The following is a 19,223-nucleotide window of genomic DNA, read 5'->3' as shown; positions in this document are numbered from 1 at the left end:
ACCATTTTACTTAGCGACTAAGCAGGAAGCATGTGATGACGATTACAATGATGACAGTATTGAGCCTACCATGGCCCTCACTTCAACCCTGGGACCTGGATGTTTGTCTGTATCACAATTTAATCCTCATAACAAGCCTGAGTTAGGTATTCGTGTTCTAGTCCGCTTTCATAAGGGAAGAAACTGAGCACAGAGTGATTAGTAAACTTGCCTTGGAGTCCGTGTTCTTAAGCACCATGTAATACAGTCTTTCCAGGTTGCCTACATTCATTCCTCCATTTCCTCTACAAGACAACCTTGAAAGATAGGTGTTACCAGCTCTATGTTTTCAGGTGAAGAAATGAAGGATCAGGGAGATTATAATTTGCCCAAGGCCACCTAAATAGTAAGTAGAAGGGTCAGGATCGAACCTGATTGCAAAGCCCATGTTCCTCCTTCCACTCCATACTCCTGCCGGCTACAATGCATGGGCGGATAGTAGTAAAGAGAGTTGGAAGGTTCTGGGCTGTTCATTTTTATTAGCTGAATCTAAACATGGCTTAGGTTACGGAGAGATGAGGTCCTTCAGACAGGAGATAATGAGACAAAACTAGGGGTCATGGATCCCTAAAGAGCGGAGTGTGAAAACGGATGGCTGATCAGTTTACTCAACATCTTCAGAGGGAGTTAGAATTTGGCTAAGAGGTGAAACTCTCAAGCCACTGGTTCGCAGAGCTCTCCAGGAGGAAGAGGCCCTTTTTCTGGTGATGAGGCTGCCCTTTCAAATAGACTCTTCTTCTGCATTGGCCCGGAAATTAGCTGGGCCAGGCTATAGCCCAGGCCAGACGCTAATGGCTCCTCCAAGGGCTGTGATTTCAGTCACCTGCTGCTCTGGCTAAGTGAGCTGAAAAACCACAGACAACATACTTCTTGTCATTTTACTGTTCTCAGAAATCTGGGACAATAGGAATGGAAGAAACTCCCAGCCAAGGCCAAACTTAATCTTAGGTATGCGTAAACACACACATGCATGTATGCACATTTGACAACGGAGCCAAATGTATTTTTGATGAATGATTAGTGCGTGTGCTAAGTCGCTTCAGTTGTGTCCAACCCTTTGTGACCCTATGGACAGTGGCCCACCAGGCTCCTCTATCTGTGGGATTCTCCAGACAAGAATACTGGAGTGGGTTGCCATTTCCTCCTCCAGGGGTTCTTCCTGTCCCAGTGATCGACCCTCTGTCTCCCGCATTGACAGGCAGGTTCTTTACCACTAATGCCACCTGGGAAGCCTTGTAATGATTAGTGGGGCTTTCCAAGAATCTGGCAGAGTGACACTTGAAGGGGTTTTAGCACAACCTTAAGATTTATGAGTGCTATTAACTTCCTTATGTTATCAATTTTCCAAAATAATTAACATAGCAGCAGAAAGGGGTTTTCCTTAGGGGGTTTCCAAACAGGGGTCTGATCACTTTATCCATCCTTAAGTTTGTAGTGCCAAAAATAATGAGCAATCTTATACTCACACCACTGGGGGCCTTTCTACATTAAGAGGAGGATCTACACTATGGGGAAGAGAAACAACGACTAGTTCATTTCAGTCATTCACTGAATTTATTATGTGGAGAAAGCGTGGAGAAAAAAATATATCTTAAATTTTTAAAATAAAATGTTATACAATGTTAATCAGCACTCATTAGAACCAATTTTAATGGCCCGCTAACTTTTCCAAACGCATTAAGTTCTGAGATGGCAGAACTGTGTCTTATCACTGATATGACACCCCAGGGTTTAAAAGAGTGCCTGGCACATGGCTAACGCTCAGTAACTGTCTACGCAGCAACCATCCTACTGGGGTTCCTTCCAGTAACTTTGATGATGACGACAGAGATGGTGGTGGTGGTGGCAGAACTATGTACTTGGGAAGCAGCGTCCATCTGCCTCCAAATGATGCTATCAAATAGTTAAAGCTACTGTCCTCATCTTAAAGGGGCTTCCCTGGTGGCTCAGTTGGTAAAGAATCTACCTGCAATGCAGGAGACCCAGGTTTGATCCCTGGGTTGGGAAGATCCCCTGGGGAAGGGAACAGCTACCCACTCCAGTATTCTTGCCTAGAGAATCCCATGAACAGAGGAGCCTGGCAGGCTACAGTCCATGGGGTCCCAAGAGTCAGATACGACTTAGTGACTAAACCGCCACATCATCTTAAAGAGGAGGGACGTCAAGGTTAGTGAATCTCTGTTACATGATACAGTGATGGTATTAATAGAACCTGCTAGAAAATGCGAGGGCTGGGACAGAAACTGACATCCCCCTGATCCCCAGTGGAATCTCAATTCTTAGTCACTGTTTTAGTCTGCCTGCCTGTGGTCAGTGGGACGCTTCAGGTGGTGAACTTGAATTCTTGCCTGGGGTCAAGAACAACAGCCCTGAGGTTATTTCAACATTATTTTTGTGTGGAGAGAGGGAAGTGTTTCTATTTCGTACCACAGTCTGTGTGGGTGTTTCTTTTGGTGACAGAGCCCTTTGCAACTCACCATTGGTGATTCCAAAATGACTCCAAAGTTTCTCTGTAAGTTCCTTTTTTTGAATCCCACCCTGAATCTCCCAAACACAAAGAGAAGCTCTGTTACAAAGTGGGAATGAGGTACCCAGAAAGGTTCATAAAAGCCAATATAACTCGTAATTAAAATGCAGTGTTTCTACGGTGATAAACTAGTAATTAAGCCAGATGGAAAAGGGTAACACTGAGTAAGATATAATTCATAAAACTGTTTGATGCTCAAGGAAATATAGACTTAATGAACAGAAAGATAATTTTAAAAAAATTCTGAAGACCCCGAAACCTTTCATAAAGGCTTTAGACACAGATAATGCTGACACTTTAATTCCAGTTTCTCTTTGAAATGTTTCTTTCCTGTTCATTGTACCTGAGATAAGGTGATATTACAAGGCACTCTGATACTTGACACCATCATTAGATTGATTTGGTTCATGTGTAGAACAAAAGATAGAGGGAGATAAAAGGGGAGTGGAGGGGAGGGCTCCCCAGTGGGCGCTGGGCTAGGGTGACTGGAAGAGCTGGGAGGCAGCAGAGGGGAGGTGTGGTTAGAGATGAGACACTAAACATATGAGCTCCGTGTGGGGAACCAGACGTGCCCCTTGAGAAAGAAGCACAGCAGTGATGAAAAAACAAAAACAAAAAACAGGAGCACACCTGTGTGCACCACCGTGCCTGCGTGCTTGCATATTCTTACATTTGGTTGTTCATTTACTCAGTGTATGAAGCATCTTCTTTGTGCCAGCAAAATGCTCACAGATGAAGTCAGGATCCTCACGCAGCTTACAGTTTTGACAATAGACCCACGAATAAATATATAAAAAAACAAATGAAATCACAGATGGTGATTATCGCCAGGATGAAATTAATTGAGACACTAGGAGAAGAAATAACAAGGACATCAAACCAAGAGGAGGAACTTCTCCTAGACGATGCCACTTGAAAGCCGTGTGTGAGGAAGAACTAGAAGAAAATCATTTCAGGGAGAGGGTCCAACCAGACAAATGCTACTGATGAACCTATTTGCCAGGCAGGACTAGACGGAGATGAGAAGAATGGACACGCGGGCACAGGCAGGGAAGGAGAGGATGGGACGAACTGAGAAAGTAGCACTGACATATATATACACTGTCGTGTGTAAAAAGAGATAACCGCTGGAAAGCTGCTATGTAACACAAGGAGCTCAGCCCAGTGCTCTGTGATGACCTAGAAGGGTGGGATGGCAGTGGGGTGAGAGAGAGGCTCCAGAGGGAGGCCTATGTATACACAGGCTGAACACCTAAGAATTGATACTTTCGGACTGGAGCTGGAGAAGACTCTTGAGAGTCCCTTGGACTGAAAGGAGATCAAATCAGTCAATCTTAAAGGAAGTTAACCCTGAATATCACTGGAAGGACTGATGCTGAAGCCTAAGCTCCAATACTTTGGTCACCTTATGCGAAGAGCTGACTCACCGGAAAAGACCCTGATGCTGGGAAAGACTGAAGGCTGGAGGAGAAGGGGATGACAGAGGATGAGATGGTTGGATGGCATCACTGACTCAATGGACATGAGTTTGAGTAAGCTCCAGGAGCTGGTGATGGGCAGGGCTGCCTGGCATGCTGCAGACCATGGGGTCGCAAAGAGTTGGATATGACTTAGAGACTGAAGAACAATAGCTAATTCATGTTGCCTCAGAGAAAAAACTAACACAAAATTGTAAAGCGATTATACTCCAATAAAAAAGCCAGTCTCTCTCTCTCTCTCTCTCACACACACACACACATACACAAGAACCAAGGACCTGGAGAGACAAGGAACCTAGCGCGTCCTAAAACCTGGATAGAAAGCCAGAGTGACTGCAGCTCACTGGTTAGCAGGGAGAGAAATGTGTGATGAGCAAGAAGGATGGGCAGGGTGGGTCCATGAAGAAACCCAGGACAAGCTGAAGAGTCAATTGAATTCTAGGGGTGAGGGGGAGGCCACTGGGGGTGTCTGAGGGAGGGAATGACAGGTCAGAGGAGATTCTGACCTGATTCTGACCTGATTCTAACCGGGCCCCGGCTGCTGGGAGGATAATGTGCTGGGGGTCAGGGACCAGCTGTGCTCATCGCAGTGGCACGTGTCCTCCTGTTCCTGTTATAGGCACGGCACAGACCGGTGAAGCAGAGTGCTGCATGCCTTTCGGCATTTAACAGCTGGCAGGACACTCAATGTGAAGAATGTGGTCTTTGAGACTTTGAAATTTTACAGAGTGCTAGACAACAAAAGGGGCTTCCTAGGTGGTGCTAGTGGTAAAGAACCTGCCTGCCAATGTAGGAGGCATAAGAGATGTGGGTTTGATCCCTGGATCGGGAAGATCCCCTCGAAGAGAAAATGCAATTCTCTCCAGTATTCTTGCCTGGAGAGTCCCATGGACAGAGGAGCCTGGCAGGCTACAGTCCATGGGGTCGCAAAGAGTCGGACATGACTTAACACTCCTACAGACAACAAAAGTGGGAGACTCACAGAGTACTACAACTTTCTCCTTGGTTTTTGTTGTTATTTAGTTGCTATGTCTGTCCTACTCTTTGTGACCCTATGGACTGTAGCCTACCAGGCTCCTCAGAGTCCATGGGATTTCCTAGGCAAGAATACTGGAGTGGGTTTCCATTTCCTTCTCCAGGGGATCTTCTCGGACTGGGGATCAAAGCCATGTCTCCTGCTTTGGCAGGCAGATTCTTTACCACTGAGTGACTCTTTTCATAAGAGACAGGCTACTTTAAAACCCAAAATATAAGAATAAAATCTCAGGGGGGAAAAAAAAAACCAGTTTTATAGGAAACACTATACCATCCTTGTATTTTCAACATTTTGATTTAGAAGCAGTGAGAACCTCCTTCTAGGCTGGATACACACCTCCACAGCAGTGTTCAGAGCATCGATTTTTAGGAACCATCAAGCCCCCCCACCCTACTTCTCTCCCATTTCACAGGTAAGACAAGGTGGGTTTAGGAGGCAGGTGACTTTCTCAGGGTGATGATGTGATTTAAGGGCAGAGGACCAAGACCCCAGTCTCCTGACTCTGGGTTCATTCTCCTTCCATTACATCATCATGCTGTATATTTGCTGATTTCTTCTGCTTTGCCAGCTTTCAGATACCGTCCCATCTATTCCTGTCCAGGGTGCAAGCCGCTGGCCATTTTCACTTCCCTGCCAAGATTTCTGAGAGCTAAGACACTTATCAAGAAACAAGTACTCAGCAAAACAGCACTCAGCCTGAAGCCTGACAAATTGGAATTCCATTCTTTATGAAGAAGAAGGTGTGTCTTACCTGATCTTCAGATACGCTGCAACTCCAAACACCAGTAACACCACAGCAATGACCGTCACCGTGATGGCGGCGATGCTGCCTGGGAAAGAGCAAAGCACAGCAAGAAGGTGAAGGAAGGGTGCTCATTTCAGATGGTTCTGCAACAAACCCCAGGGGATGCATTCTGTTATCAAAACACTTCTCAGGTTAGGCTAAGTTGAGTAAATGGCCACTATTTATTAAGACCTTCTGGGTGACCTGGAGTTCAGAAAACAGGCCACAGTAATATTTGATTATCTTTTTAAGAATACCACCAATCTGTTGCCACTGCTGCTGCTGTTTGCAGGCAAAGTGGATTTAAAATCTCCTGAAGTCCCATTTTCTTCTTTAGTACATTTTAGCTTGTCTTTCTAGCACTCACAAGATATTGGAAGAGCTAGGATGCTTAATCAAAGATCATGACAAGATGATGCAATTGATGTTTTAATAAACCAGAACCACACAGCTATCTCAGTGTCCAGTTCAAAAGGGTCATCTTGGTAGGAAATGTGCTACTTTTAATGACGCCATCAAATCAAAGCATTAAAAAAAACCCCACAGCTTTCATTCTTGGTAAATCTGATTTTATAGAGGATAAAGTCAAGTTTGATATATAAAATAAGGTCAAGTCTGTTAGGTAACACTATTTTTTGTTTGTAGAAATAACCAGGTACAGTTATAAAGTAACATGAATGTTTTATTGTGTAGTTTAGAATCTGGCTCCAAAGGCAACTATTAGGGCAACTTAAAAAAACCAAGCAAAACAAAACCCTTTGAGCATGTAACCTTATGAGAATAACCACATTGCTTCCACAGATGACTACTTTGGAGCACAGCAGCTTTTTGTGTGAGCTGGTGACTAATAATGTATATATTTCAGATTTATTTCACCTCAGAAATGCAAGAATCAATTGGGCTCTTGTCTCTTAGTTAAAGTGACTTTTTGTTAAAAGTGACTAAAATTGTTATTAGGGGCCCCATTTACTATTTCAGGCCACTGAGAAATTATTTTCTACTTGAACAAATGAATGGGACTCTTAAAACATACTGGGAAGAGCTTCAGATCTAGAAGATGTAGATTCAAGTGTGGTTCGGTCATTATTAGCTGTCTGAATGTGGGCTATTAACCCTGTCGACTCATACACTGCTCACCTGCTATATACACCTTTATATACAGAAAGAAGAGCTGTTCTACTTGTCTGCATAATTTTAAGAAAATTAAATGAGATGCCCTATGCACCAAGCTGGTGCTAGTGGTAAAGAGCCCGCCTGCCAATGCAGGAGATGTGAGAGACGTGGGTTCGATCCCTGGGTCAGGAAGATCCCCTGGAGGAGGGCATGGCAACCCACTCCAGTATTCTTGCCTGGAGAATTCCACGGACAGAGAAGCCTGGTGGGCTACAGTCCATAGGGTCGCAAAGAGCTGGACACAACTGCATGTACCCACGTGTACCAAGCTAAAGCCCTATCCAGACATGACTTCCTGGACCAGTGCCCATCTTTTATGGATCCATCAAGGTGACGGATCTGCCCCACATTTTTGGAGATATACTATTTGTAGATTATTTTGCCACTTCTTATATTTTTCCCTCTCTCTTATGAATGGCTTTTGTGTATTGTGCTTCTCATTAGTCATTCCACCGAAGGAATTAGAGCAGAGCTAAGAAGCACAAATCAGTCTACCCGTGAACTCTTTAGTAACTCCCCCAAGGTTTGGGTGAAAGAAGGCTGCAGTGGACATCCATGCCCCCACTGGTTATAATTTCTAAAAGGCCAAGGAGGAATTGCTAACATCGAGATCAAGACCAGACCTTGACTGTCTACACAGACTGACATCGTGCACCATTTCAGAGCTCCCACACCCTGAACACTCACACATCCATCTCTTTGCTACTAGAGTCGTTTAGAGCCAGACTGGCATAATTATCAATATATTTCTCACTCCCCATTTACTACTATCAAAATATGATTATGGCACCAAACACTCAAATATGCAGACTGGATCAAGCAGAGAAAATTCAAGATCAGATCCCTTTATGGAACACCTCTACTCCTACTTTGAAAGGTGGCACTTAGTTTCCTGGTCTTCAAACTGTGCTGAAATTAGAACAATTCAAAGTTCACTGAAACCTCTTAACAGCTGTTTTAAGAGCTTGAGAAATGAGGATTATTACTGCACAATAAAATAATGGGGGTATTTCAGGATTTAAAAAGATACACTGATCGCAATTAGGAGCAGTTTTGAAAACTGATCTTTGAATTTAATCTCCTCCTTTCAAAAAATGGGAGAAGAGAAAGAATATAGTTGATTTCTCTGTCAGACCCTTCTTTCTTGCCCCAGGATATGATTAATATAGGAGACCATAGGTTTGACCTTTCCCAAAGTTTCTTCCCTCACTCTAGGCTGTTGGATCTTCTCCAACTTCGCGATTTACTGGATTTTTTTGTATACCACCTCTTATTGAAGATAAAACAGGCAGTTCCCACTGTACCGCAAAATGGACCAGCCATACATAAATGTAGATACCCTCCCATTTGGACTTCCTTCCCATTCCGGTCACCACAGTGCACGAAGCAGAGCTCCCTGTGCTGTACAGGGTGTCCTCATTAGTTGTCTATTTTATACATAGTATCAATAGTGCATAGACGTCAGTCCCAGTCTCCCAATTCATCCCCCCCGCCCCCCTTTCTTCCTTGGCATCCGTATATTTGTTCTCTACATTGTAAAGCAACCACAGTCCAATAAAAATTAATTAAAAAAAAAAAACTTAATGGAGATTCCACAAAGCTTTGGTTAATGTGAATTATATTTATTGTATTTGTCATAATAGAAATTGAAACTGAATTTGTCATTTAAAATAAAATACTAAACCTTAAAAAAAAACCAGCAGTTCCCCAACTCATGTTGCTATTTTTTTTTTTAATACAGCAAGTGGTAGAATGACTCACTTCTCTGACTGGTGGCTATCTGGCTCTTGGTGTAGACAAGTCTTCAAATAAGGCTCTTGAAGGCCACCCTTCTTGGTCATAAAGGACAGCCCACGTAACCAAAGCTGGAATCAGCAGGTGATGTCCCCTCATGAGCCCTTGAGGGCAGCTGAACAAAAGGGCATTTCTGAGGGTTCTTACTGCCCAAAAGGAGAACGAAACATGTGAGGTAAAATGGACTACACTTATATATTTGGGCCACTTTATTAACTATTCTGCCACCCAGCTTGTCTCAGAGGGTGCCACCTAGGGGGGGCAAGGGTCTTCTGGAACTGGAAGGCTTTCATCAGGCCCTGGTCCTAGGACGTCTCATGTCCTGAGCTTGCTCTCACCTCCATGGCAGCTGCCGCCATCAGAAGCTGCTGAGAAGCCCCTCCTGGGAAGTTCCACACCCCAGGACGTAGCAGTCTGAGCATCTGATGGGGTTGCTGAGCCAAAATGAGCCCAACTGTATATAGTATCTGAAAAGGCTGGATTTCCTCCTTGCGAAAACAAATGCCATTTCCCCCTGAGTTCTGGTTAAAGTAAGCTGGACTTTCCCTTCACTTGCTACTTTTCTTTTGAGGTGGAGGGGCAGGTGGAGAAAAAAACGAGGAGGGTGTGATGGAGCAGAAGAAGCTCTGTGAAGGCTGAGGCTTCTCAGAGGGGTTTCGTATTTCCCCCACTTTTGTAACAACACAGGATAAAAAACCAGAACAGGCTAAAGAATAATCTATTCTATACTTGCAGTGGTTACTTAGGTCTGGCGCTGGGCCGCGAAACTTACAGCTCACGTCTCATTTAATTCTCTTTATGAGGTGAGGAGAAGGAGTCCCATTTGATAGATGAGCAGTCAAGGCTCAGAGAGATTTAAGAACTTGATTCAGATTTTACAAGCTGGCAAATCATTAAGCTAACATTTGAACCCAGGACAATTTCCTGGGGTTTGCCTGTTTAATGATTAATATACTGGTTACATCTCCACCCTTTTTTCAGCTTGGTCAACTCCTACGCTTTCCTCATGACAACTACACATCAGCCCTTCTGGGAAGCTTTCCTGACACCCCCGAGCAAGTTGAAGTGCTGTTGTACGTCCTCGGTTCTTTGTATCTGCTTCTCGTAAACACTCTGTGTTGTGTTTGCGATTTTACCCAGACAGACTCTCACATACATCCTGCGTCTCTTCTGCCACATCCCTGAATTCTCAGCACCAGGCAGCTTCTAGCCCACTGTGGGTGTTTAATTAATTTTTTAAAATGTTGAATAATTAAACGTAATATGGACAAAGAAAAAAGATAACTGGCAGTTTTTGAGCCCAGTCACTGTGCTGAGAAAGTTCTTGAACAGCAGTCTCCCCACCCATCCATCTTGGAACCTTGTGCTCTGGGTCTCTCCTGAGAGGCTACTCCCATGACTACAGCTGTGGTCCAACCACCACAGCATGTGCTTGTGAGTCCCCAGGGATGACTGAGCAGGAGGAGTTATTTTAGAAATATCTGTCTGAATAGAATCCGATTATATCCTTGAAATAGCCAAAGCAAAATCCCACAAAGCCATGCTCCTGGTCAGACTTTGAGCGGACTACCGAAAGACAGGCTTTCCTGAAGGGCATCACTTGTCTTATTTGACTCTGTCCTGTGCCTGTGAAGTCCTGGAATAAACTATGGCATCATTTTAAGGGCTCTCTCTCCCAACACCTGCCTCTTTTTATTATATTCCATCTAGTCCTTCGCAGACACAGGGAGTCCTGCACACACAGAAGGAGCTCTGTCCAGCCTACTTCCCTGTCACTTGTCCTAAAGGTGCTCTCCTGTCTTCCCGGGCTTAGCAATATTCCCAAACCTCAGATGTCCTCATCCGAGGGGGCTCTTCTCATTTAGGGGGTTCCTTTATTTCTCCTATTTTAAGCATGAAAGAAACAGTTCATCTGACCTCTTGGCAGGATACCTGCTAATCATATCCAGAAATGAGAATATTAGGATGTGATGACATGAACTCAAATGACCTCTGAAAGAAAGAGTTTTCCTAGGTTCCTCCAAAAAGTTGCAATTGCTCTGACAGCACCAGGGGGCAAAGGAGATGACAGTGGGATGTTTCTAGTGTGACAAAAGAAGGTGTGTCTTCTGCTATTTGTGGATGACTCCTGAACTACATTCTCCTTGGAAATTCATCAGTTAGCTTGTTTCGAATGCATGTGTAAGTGCTTTGGTCAGGATCTTGGGTATGAGTGTGTGTGTCTGATCTATTTTGACAAGTCTTTAACAAATCTCTCGACTGTTTTTCAGTGTTCTTGATCTTTTCTTTCCTTTTCCTGGTCTAGAGAATAGGTAAGAAATGAACAAGAGGAGCGGGTGGCCACTTCAGAGTGTGTGGTGACTCCTTCAGTTAAAGCCACCAAGAGGAAAGGAACATTCTGTCTCAGATGAATTCTTGAAAAGAACGTGTCTGCCCACGAGCTGGAGGACAGAAGTGGGCAGCTGGTAAGGAAAGGAACTGGAGGGCTGACCTCTGGATGTGCCCAAATCTCCCTTTATTGCACTAGGGAAGGGCTCTCCCCACTTTACAGTAACAGTCTCATGTCACAACTCCTTCCTCCAAACAACAAGGGTAAGAGTAATAAACAACAAGAATACAAATTACGACAACCAACACTTACTCTGTGCCAGGATTGCTCTATAAACGTCACATATTTCGATTCAAGCAATCCTCACAAGAACTATGTGTGGTGGGTCCTCTTGTTATCTCCATTTTACAGATGAGGAAACTGAGGCACAGAGAAGTTAAGGGCCCAAAGCCCATGGTTGGTAATTAGAGGGACTGGGATACAGGGACTGGCTCCCGAGTCCACACTATTACCTGCTGGGTTCTCCTGCCATCTGGACCCTAGTATCAGATCCCAACGTGAAATAGAAAGTGTTAGTTACTCAGTCAAGTCTGACTCTTTGTGACCCCATGGACCGTAGCCCACTAGGTTCCTCTGCCTATGAGATTTCCCAAGAAAGAATTCTGGAGTGGATTGCCATTTCCTTGTCCAGAGGATATTCCCAACCCAGGGATCCAACTCAAGTCTCTTGCATTGCAGGAGAAGCATGTTAGATCCGAGTCCACTTGCAAATAAAATCTGCTGCTCTGGCCCATTCTCTGTCTGCCTTCTGTTGGCTGTCTAGGAATCAGGGCCCAACTCTGGGCCATGTGGGAGTTTGGGTCCTCATATGGGTCCTGGTGGAGATGAACTGAAGCTCAATGATTCTGGTTAATGGGGAGAAGGATCAGTGAGGAGCAGACACCAGTCAGAACAGCAGCCCAAGAAGGGCTAGGTCATCAGTTTCTAGTGTGTGCTGTGGTCCAGAACTCTACTGGGAGTGTCACCTAAAGCTTACACTGCAGAATAGGCACCACCACAGGGTAGGCGGGGGCTGCGATCTGCTTTGGTCCTGTGCCTGTGGGTGTGTGCACGCATGCGTGTGCGTGTAGGTTGTGATATGGGGGAGAAAACGTGAAAAGGAAAAATCTCCATTTTTGGACACTGTAATCTAGGCAGATCCTAATTTTACATTATTGAAGGTCGCTTTGACTTCTGGCCTTGAATTCTGCTAGAATTTTACCCCTGTGTTTCTTCCTACTCTATCCCATACTAGAGGAAATGAAGCTTATCTCCCTCTGACCTCAAACCAGTCCCACAAGCTACAAACCAATCTCCTGATGGGGCTCCCCGGGCTTCTCTTGGGCTATGACGGTGCCAATAGAAAGACATAACAGGCAGGGATCTGAGGTTTCACCACCCAGTTGTGGAGACAAGAGTCTGGGGACCTCACAGGGGAGTGTAGCATGGGATGGACAAACAGGTGGGTACTTAAAGTGGGAGGTGGGTGGCAGCAAACTCTGTATTTCTGCCTCTGACTTGGGGGAGGATGTGTGTCTCTAACAGCAGGCATAGGGCAGAGGAGGGAGAGAAACTGTTCTCTAAAGGGTGGGCAGGACTGGGACAGACAATATTGAAGGTTTGAGGCAAGAACCAGCTAGATGGAGACAGACACCTAACATTTCAGGCCTGAAGGATTAGCACTGAGTTTGGAGACAGAGGGCTTCCCTGGTGGATCAGATGGTAAAGAATCTGCCTGCAATGAGGGAGGGCTGGGTTCAGTCCCTGGGTTGGGAAGATCCCCTGGAGAAGGGAATGGCAACTCACTCCAGGATTCTTGCCTAGAGAATTCCATGGACAGAGGAACGTGGTGGGCTACAGCCCATGGGGTCGCAAAGAGTCAGACACAATTGAGTGACCACACTTTTATTTTGAAGATAGAAGCACCTTAACCGGTGTCCTCACCTGAAACTGGGATAATCCATGTCCTTTCCACTTTGTGGCTCTGTTGGTAGGGTCACGTGGGAGGATGTGCTTTGCACAGGGGCATGAATGAAGGGGACTGTTGTGAGCCTGGTCACTTCACATTATGGGTTAGGAGACTGAGATATTGAGGGAATGGAGGAGAGAGGTATCTTACCCAAGGTCACACAACTTACAGAGGTGACAAAACTAAGGCTGCCGTCAGCATAAGTGGGTGTGATGGAAATGAAAAGGGACCATGAAGTGGCTAGGTACTCAGGACCAGACTGTGGAGAGTTCTGAAAGCCAGATGTGCTGTTTGGACTCGACAGTGGAGAGGGTGGGAACCATGGGAGTACTCTGGCCAGAGGCAGGATTCGCAAGAATCTTTTCAAGTCCAACGTGGTCTTGCAAATCACTCCCAATGATGTCTGCTCATCTTGAACCCTCCTTTTCTAGATGTTTGATCTTTCCCTTTGTACGGCACAAGTCCACAAACTTATTCTAGTCTGTAATGGTGACAGGTATAGCTGTGGGTAGGTATGCGTATATATCTAAGATAAAGACATGTGAAATACACTGTTAGACTCATAGCTTTCTGTGAACATGTTCTGCAAACTCTCTGCACTGAAAGTCCGTTAAAAGCTAAGGATACCAAGTGTACTTCTTTGTCTAGACCCAAAGTAAGTAACTCATAAAAGAACTGATTCTTCTAAAGTGTAGTTATTTGTTAAACTGAACTTTGTAAGTAGCTATGATACCAAATTAAAACTCCCTTATAAGGCATAGAGCTTGCATGCAAATATGCCACAGAATTGCTTTTAATTAGCACAATCTAAGTTTGTCTCAGTCCTCTCCGCTGCACCCTTCCTCTTGTAGCTTTAAATCATTAAGTTACTACTCAGTCAATTCATCACACAGAGTGACAGAGGTGAACTTTATCAAAATTGGTCAAATATGACCCCAATTGGAATCATTTACTTCATGTTTATGCTGTGCTAAGTCACTTCAGTCGTGGCCAACTCTGTGCGACCCCATAGACGGCAGCCCACCAGGCTCCCCCATCCCTGGGATTCTCCAGGCAAGAACACTGGAGTGGGTTGCCATTTCCTTCAATGCATGAAAGTGAAAAGTGAAAGTGAAGTCGCTCAGTCATGTCCGACTCTTAGCAACCCCACGGACTGCAGCCCACCAGGCTCCTCTGTCCATAGGATTTTCCAGGAAAGAGTACTGGAGTGGGGTGCCATTGCCTTCATGTTTATACTTTCTCCTAAAAGCTAGTTAGTTTGCAGAAATGATCAGTGGACAGACTTGGGATTCAAACTTTGGGGCAGGATCCCTAATACCTGTATTTTTCTACTTCCTGTAATCAGAAGCCCTGGTTTAGGGACTGGCTTTATTTTTGTCTAAAATATACACTACCGTGTGTAAAATAATGAGCTAGTGGGACACTGCTATATAGCACGGGGAGCTCAGCTTGGTGCTGAGTGATGACCCAGAGGGGTGGAATGCAGGGGTGAGAGGGAGGCCCAAGAGGGAGGGTGTATATGTATACATAAGGCTGATTCACTTAGTTGTACAGCAGAAACTAACACAACGTTGGAAAACAACTATACCCCAATTTTAAAAAGTACACAGGTATACCTGTGGCAGATTCATTTCGATGTTTGGCAAAACTAATACAATATTGTAAAGTTTAAAAATAAAATAAAATTAAAATTAAATTGGAAAAAAAATAAAAAGTATCTTACCCACTTGGATAGAATATAGTTAAAAAAATGTATACAAGAAACATGACTCTCTGTTGAGATAATAAAAGATTTGCATTTGCCCGAGCAAGTGCGCGTTTCTCTTTCCTTCATTTCTCTCTCCTGCAGGCATGTCAGCTGTGCTTGAAGGATGCAGGGAGTGCAGGTTTGTAATTAATGCCAGCCAGGGCACACAAGTCGGCACAGGTCCTGGTGACCATAGTTTTAAAGTGTCTTCATTTCACTTGCAATTACAATCTTTCCCAACACAAATGAAGCCTCTTTGTTATAACTACCTGATTAGGTCGCCTGACCCCAGCTCGCCTTTGACACCTGTCATGCAAACTAGGCTGGGTTTCTAAGAAGAGCAAACAGTGGTCCTCTTCCTCCTTCCCCACAGCATCAGGGAAAGCTCATCACCACACAGCAGCTTGCCATGAGTACTACATCAGGGAGCATTCCTCTCACTCGGCACTCCCCAGACCAAAAGAAGCCCACAGGGAGTGAGCCTTCTTCCCGAAACAGGGGTGACCCCTCCATCTGAATGTTATTAACAGTCTCTTCTTAAAGGCTGAATTCAGTCTTGACTTAACAACAGTTCTCAGGGGACATCTCTAGTATTATGCCAAAAGCAGTAAATAAAAGCATTAAGAAAAACAACCATGGTCACAGAAGTCATGGCAGGCACCTGTTCCTTCCCTGCTACCCTGTGCCGGGCACCGAGCTGGACAGAGCCGTGTGGGCATTTCCACTTAGGATTTTAGCAAAAGCAGTTAATAAAAACCTATTCATCTGGTTACTGTGCAGAAATGGAATTCTACCCTTGAGGCTGGATTTCCCAAACTTATTTCTGCGACCAGAAGACCTGGGTTGGAAGACTGGCTTTATACACACGCTAGCTGAAGAGTCAGGAGCAAGTTGCTTCATGGCTCCCTGCCTCCATATTGTGTCTGTGGCCCTGTCTCTCCCTGTAAAGTGGCAATTCATTCAATCATTCACACAGCTGATGTTTACTGTGTGCCCAGCTTTGATGAATCACTCGCTTTGCTCTCAGAGCACTTTTACAAATTAGTGTATTTAAAATGCTTTGTCCATCATGAAGTACAGTACAAAGGTCTCAGTCTCTGGGCGTGTCTTACCCATTAACAACCCTGAAGCCAGGAACTAAGCCCTGACGTCTATCCCTAAACATGTCAGTCTCTGCTTCTCGTTCTCTCCTGCAGGACAGATTCTCAGTGCCTGGTTTTATAAGCCTGCCTAAGTTCCTCAGTCATGTCTGACTCTGCAATGCTATAGATTGTAGCCTGCCAGGCTCCTCTGTTCATGGGGATTCTCCAGGCAAGAATACTGGAGTGGGTTGTCATGCCCTCCTCCAGGAGATCTTCCTGAGCCAGGGATTGAACCCGAATCTCTTACATCTCCTACATTGGCGGGCAGATTCTTTACCACTAGGGCCACATGGGAAGCCTTTTATAAGCCTATCATTACTCTTTTATTTTTTTTAAATTTTATTTTATTTTTAAACTTTAAAATATTGTATTAGTTTTGCCAAATATCGAAATGAATCCACCACAGGTATACATGTGTTCCCCATCCTGAACCCTCCTCCCTCCTCCCTCCGCATACCATCCCTCTGGGTCGTCCCAGTGCACCAGCCTCAAGCTTGATTTACTAAAGATAATTCAGCTGGAGCTGAATTATAGCTTCTACTGGGCTGAGAGGACCACACCTTGACATGATGGGGATCTCGGCTCTGAGTCATCTTTGAGGGACTGGGATGGGAGAGATTTCTAGAGATTCATTTTAAAAAAAAAGATCAGAGAGTCCCCTTTATTGTTTGTCGTGGATGAGGAGAAGTTTCCTTCTCCTCTTGTGAAAATTCTGATCTGTAGTGTGAGCAAGTGAGCTGTATCATGTTGGGTCATCAAGTTTCTTGACTGAAGGACCAAGATATTTCTACTGAGGGGTCATGTTAGAAAGAGGTAAATAGATCCTGATATCTCTCTGCTATCTGCTATCTTTAATGCAATTAGCCTTGAGAGGATCAAAGAGATACTGGGCGCCCTGAAAACCTGGGAGTTTTCCACCTGGAGACCACTAGCTGCGTGGCAGCAGGCAGGCTGAGAAGTCAGCTGTGGCCTCTGACTTCCAACTTAGGGGCCAAGTTGAGGATCTCCTCTCTGAAGTCACCCTTTTACAGATGCCCCACGTAGAGGGGCAAATCATGTGATGCAGGTGCCATTTATCTCCATGAAAACTGAAAAACGTTTGGGTTGTTCTATCTCTTTAGCATTCCAGCGATGAAAATGAGACATGACCACAGATGAAACAATGGTGGTAGTGGTGTAGTCACTCAGTCGTGTCTGACTCTTGCGACCCAGGGACGGTAGCCTGCCCGGCTCCTCTGTCCATGAGATTCTGCACGCAAGAATACTGGAGTGGGTTGCCATTTCCTTCTCCAGATAAAACCATACTGAAGAGAAAAATAAGCCAGGAAATTTGTATATGCCCTTTTTGAGATTCATCTAGTCTGCAGGTGAAGGCTCAGATCCCTTTGAGACTCCCTAGCCTTGGCAAATAAGACTTTCCACACTGACATTTTCTTGGTTCCAAGGATGCATCAAGAAGGAAGGGAGGAGCTTCTCAGGGCCCAAGACAGAGCTCTAACCCTGTTTGCCAAATAGTATGCCAGTCTGTCATGGAAAAATGACTCTTGGCTGGGAAGCAGAGAGTCAGTTTCAGGTCACCTGTCTCAACACCTTGACCAAGGGCAGTGACATCAGTATAGTTACTGCAGCCCAAGAACTTGAGGATCTCTCTGGAACCATTAGTTAATTTAGCTTTGCCTCCATGTAATTAATCACTAAAGCCAGGTAGGAACCTGCTTTTGGAGATTGTATTTTACCAAGTTTTAATTTCTCCCAGATTCAGGCTGCCAAGAAAGTAATTTGCAAACTTTGACGCCAGTTAAGCAAAGAAGGCATGCTCTAGGTCTTAATCCTCCACCATCGGGTGGAAGTGGAGCCTGGGAAAAAATCCTTCAAGCTCAGCTTCTGTGTCCTTTCTTCTCCATGATTTATCTTCTCCCAGCTAGAAATCTCTAGTTGTTTGTACTCTTTACCTCTTTACTTTGGATTTCCCAAGTTTCATGAAAGAACTACTAATTTCCAGTGTGAACATCGTTACTTTTCTCTTTCACACTTTGTGGATTATCCTTTTCTGAACTGTGTTATAAACAGGTGCTTAAATGGATCTTGACTACCTAATATTTATAGTAATAATCCTCTTGGGGAATCTCGAGGTGTTTTTACAAACATTTTATTTTTTCAAGTTAAAAAAAAGTCAAAGTCTAGAAGAGTCAAACTCTTTTTGGTATCCACACTGAGAATAAGACCCCCAACTGTAATAATAATAATAGCTAACACTGATTTCGTGTTAACTATGTACGAGACTCTTCGTATACTTGTCTCATTTAATCCTAAAAAGAATCCTATAAGGTGAGCGCTATTATACCTTCATTGTATAGATGAGAAAACGTGATACTCAGTGATGAATAAACTTCAGGTCTTCCATTTAGTCAATGGCATTGGTGAGAGCTGAACCAGGCAGTCTGATGCCAAAGTTTGTACTATGGGTAACATTTTTACCCTTCTAGAGCTTGGCTAGGAAATGACCTCATAATTTCACCAAACAAAAGTATGGCAAAACGTTTCTGATGGCCCATTTCCATGGACGTACTGAGATTTATGACTTTAACCTAAGTTCACCTTAGGGTTTGGAGCTTGCATTCTATCCCTGAAGGCTGTGGGTCTGATGACAAAAGCAAGATACTGTAGAATAAAATGCTGTCTCTTGCTGGCCAGTATTTTTCTTTCCGAGGACCTGAGAAGCAAGGCATGCTGAGGACAATGTCAACTTAGCATCCATCATGTGTTCTCCGAATGCAATATTCCTGACTCAACACACCAGGGTGGGAGTTGTAGAACATTTTCTGATGAAGACAGTGGATTAGTGCTGATCTAGTCTCACGTTCCTGTTAGCATTCTGTAACCAAAAAACATGCTCCTTTGATTCAGAAGATTACAGTAAGAGTTCAGTCTGGATGTGGAATCAGGTATATTCCAACAAGTTTTCCCAATGAGCCAACAAGCCATAGATTCATTTATGATATCAGCTGTGCTTATAAGCTAAATCCCATGTCCTCAGTGAAGCATTTCCAAAATCACTTAGTCATTTAGTCACATGTGACTGATGAACATATTTGAAGCAGAAAGAAAGAAAGTGTTCCATGGAGCAAACTTTCCAAATGTAATGAAAGGTGGTACTGAGACAATT

At 44.3% G+C, this 19,223-nt stretch overlaps 1 protein-coding gene across 1 annotated transcript in view; it reads right to left on the bottom strand.

Moving 5' to 3' along the window:
• PARM1 (prostate androgen-regulated mucin-like protein 1) overlaps positions 1-19,223 on the bottom strand; it is a 129,152-nt gene that overhangs the window by 14,806 nt on the left and 95,123 nt on the right. The window contains exon 3 of the mRNA XM_027544756.1: positions 5,832-5,910. Coding sequence (XP_027400557.1) covers positions 5,832-5,910 — 79 coding nt within the window. The remainder of the gene's footprint in view (positions 1-5,831; positions 5,911-19,223) is intronic.

The sequence above is a fragment of the Bos indicus x Bos taurus genome, chromosome 6 (genome assembly GCF_003369695.1).
Source record: "Bos indicus x Bos taurus breed Angus x Brahman F1 hybrid chromosome 6, Bos_hybrid_MaternalHap_v2.0, whole genome shotgun sequence".
NCBI classification, from domain to species: Eukaryota; Metazoa; Chordata; class Mammalia; order Artiodactyla; family Bovidae; genus Bos; species Bos indicus x Bos taurus.
The sequence above is the reverse complement of the archived record's forward strand: the minus strand, read 5'-3'. Positions and strand labels throughout refer to the sequence as shown.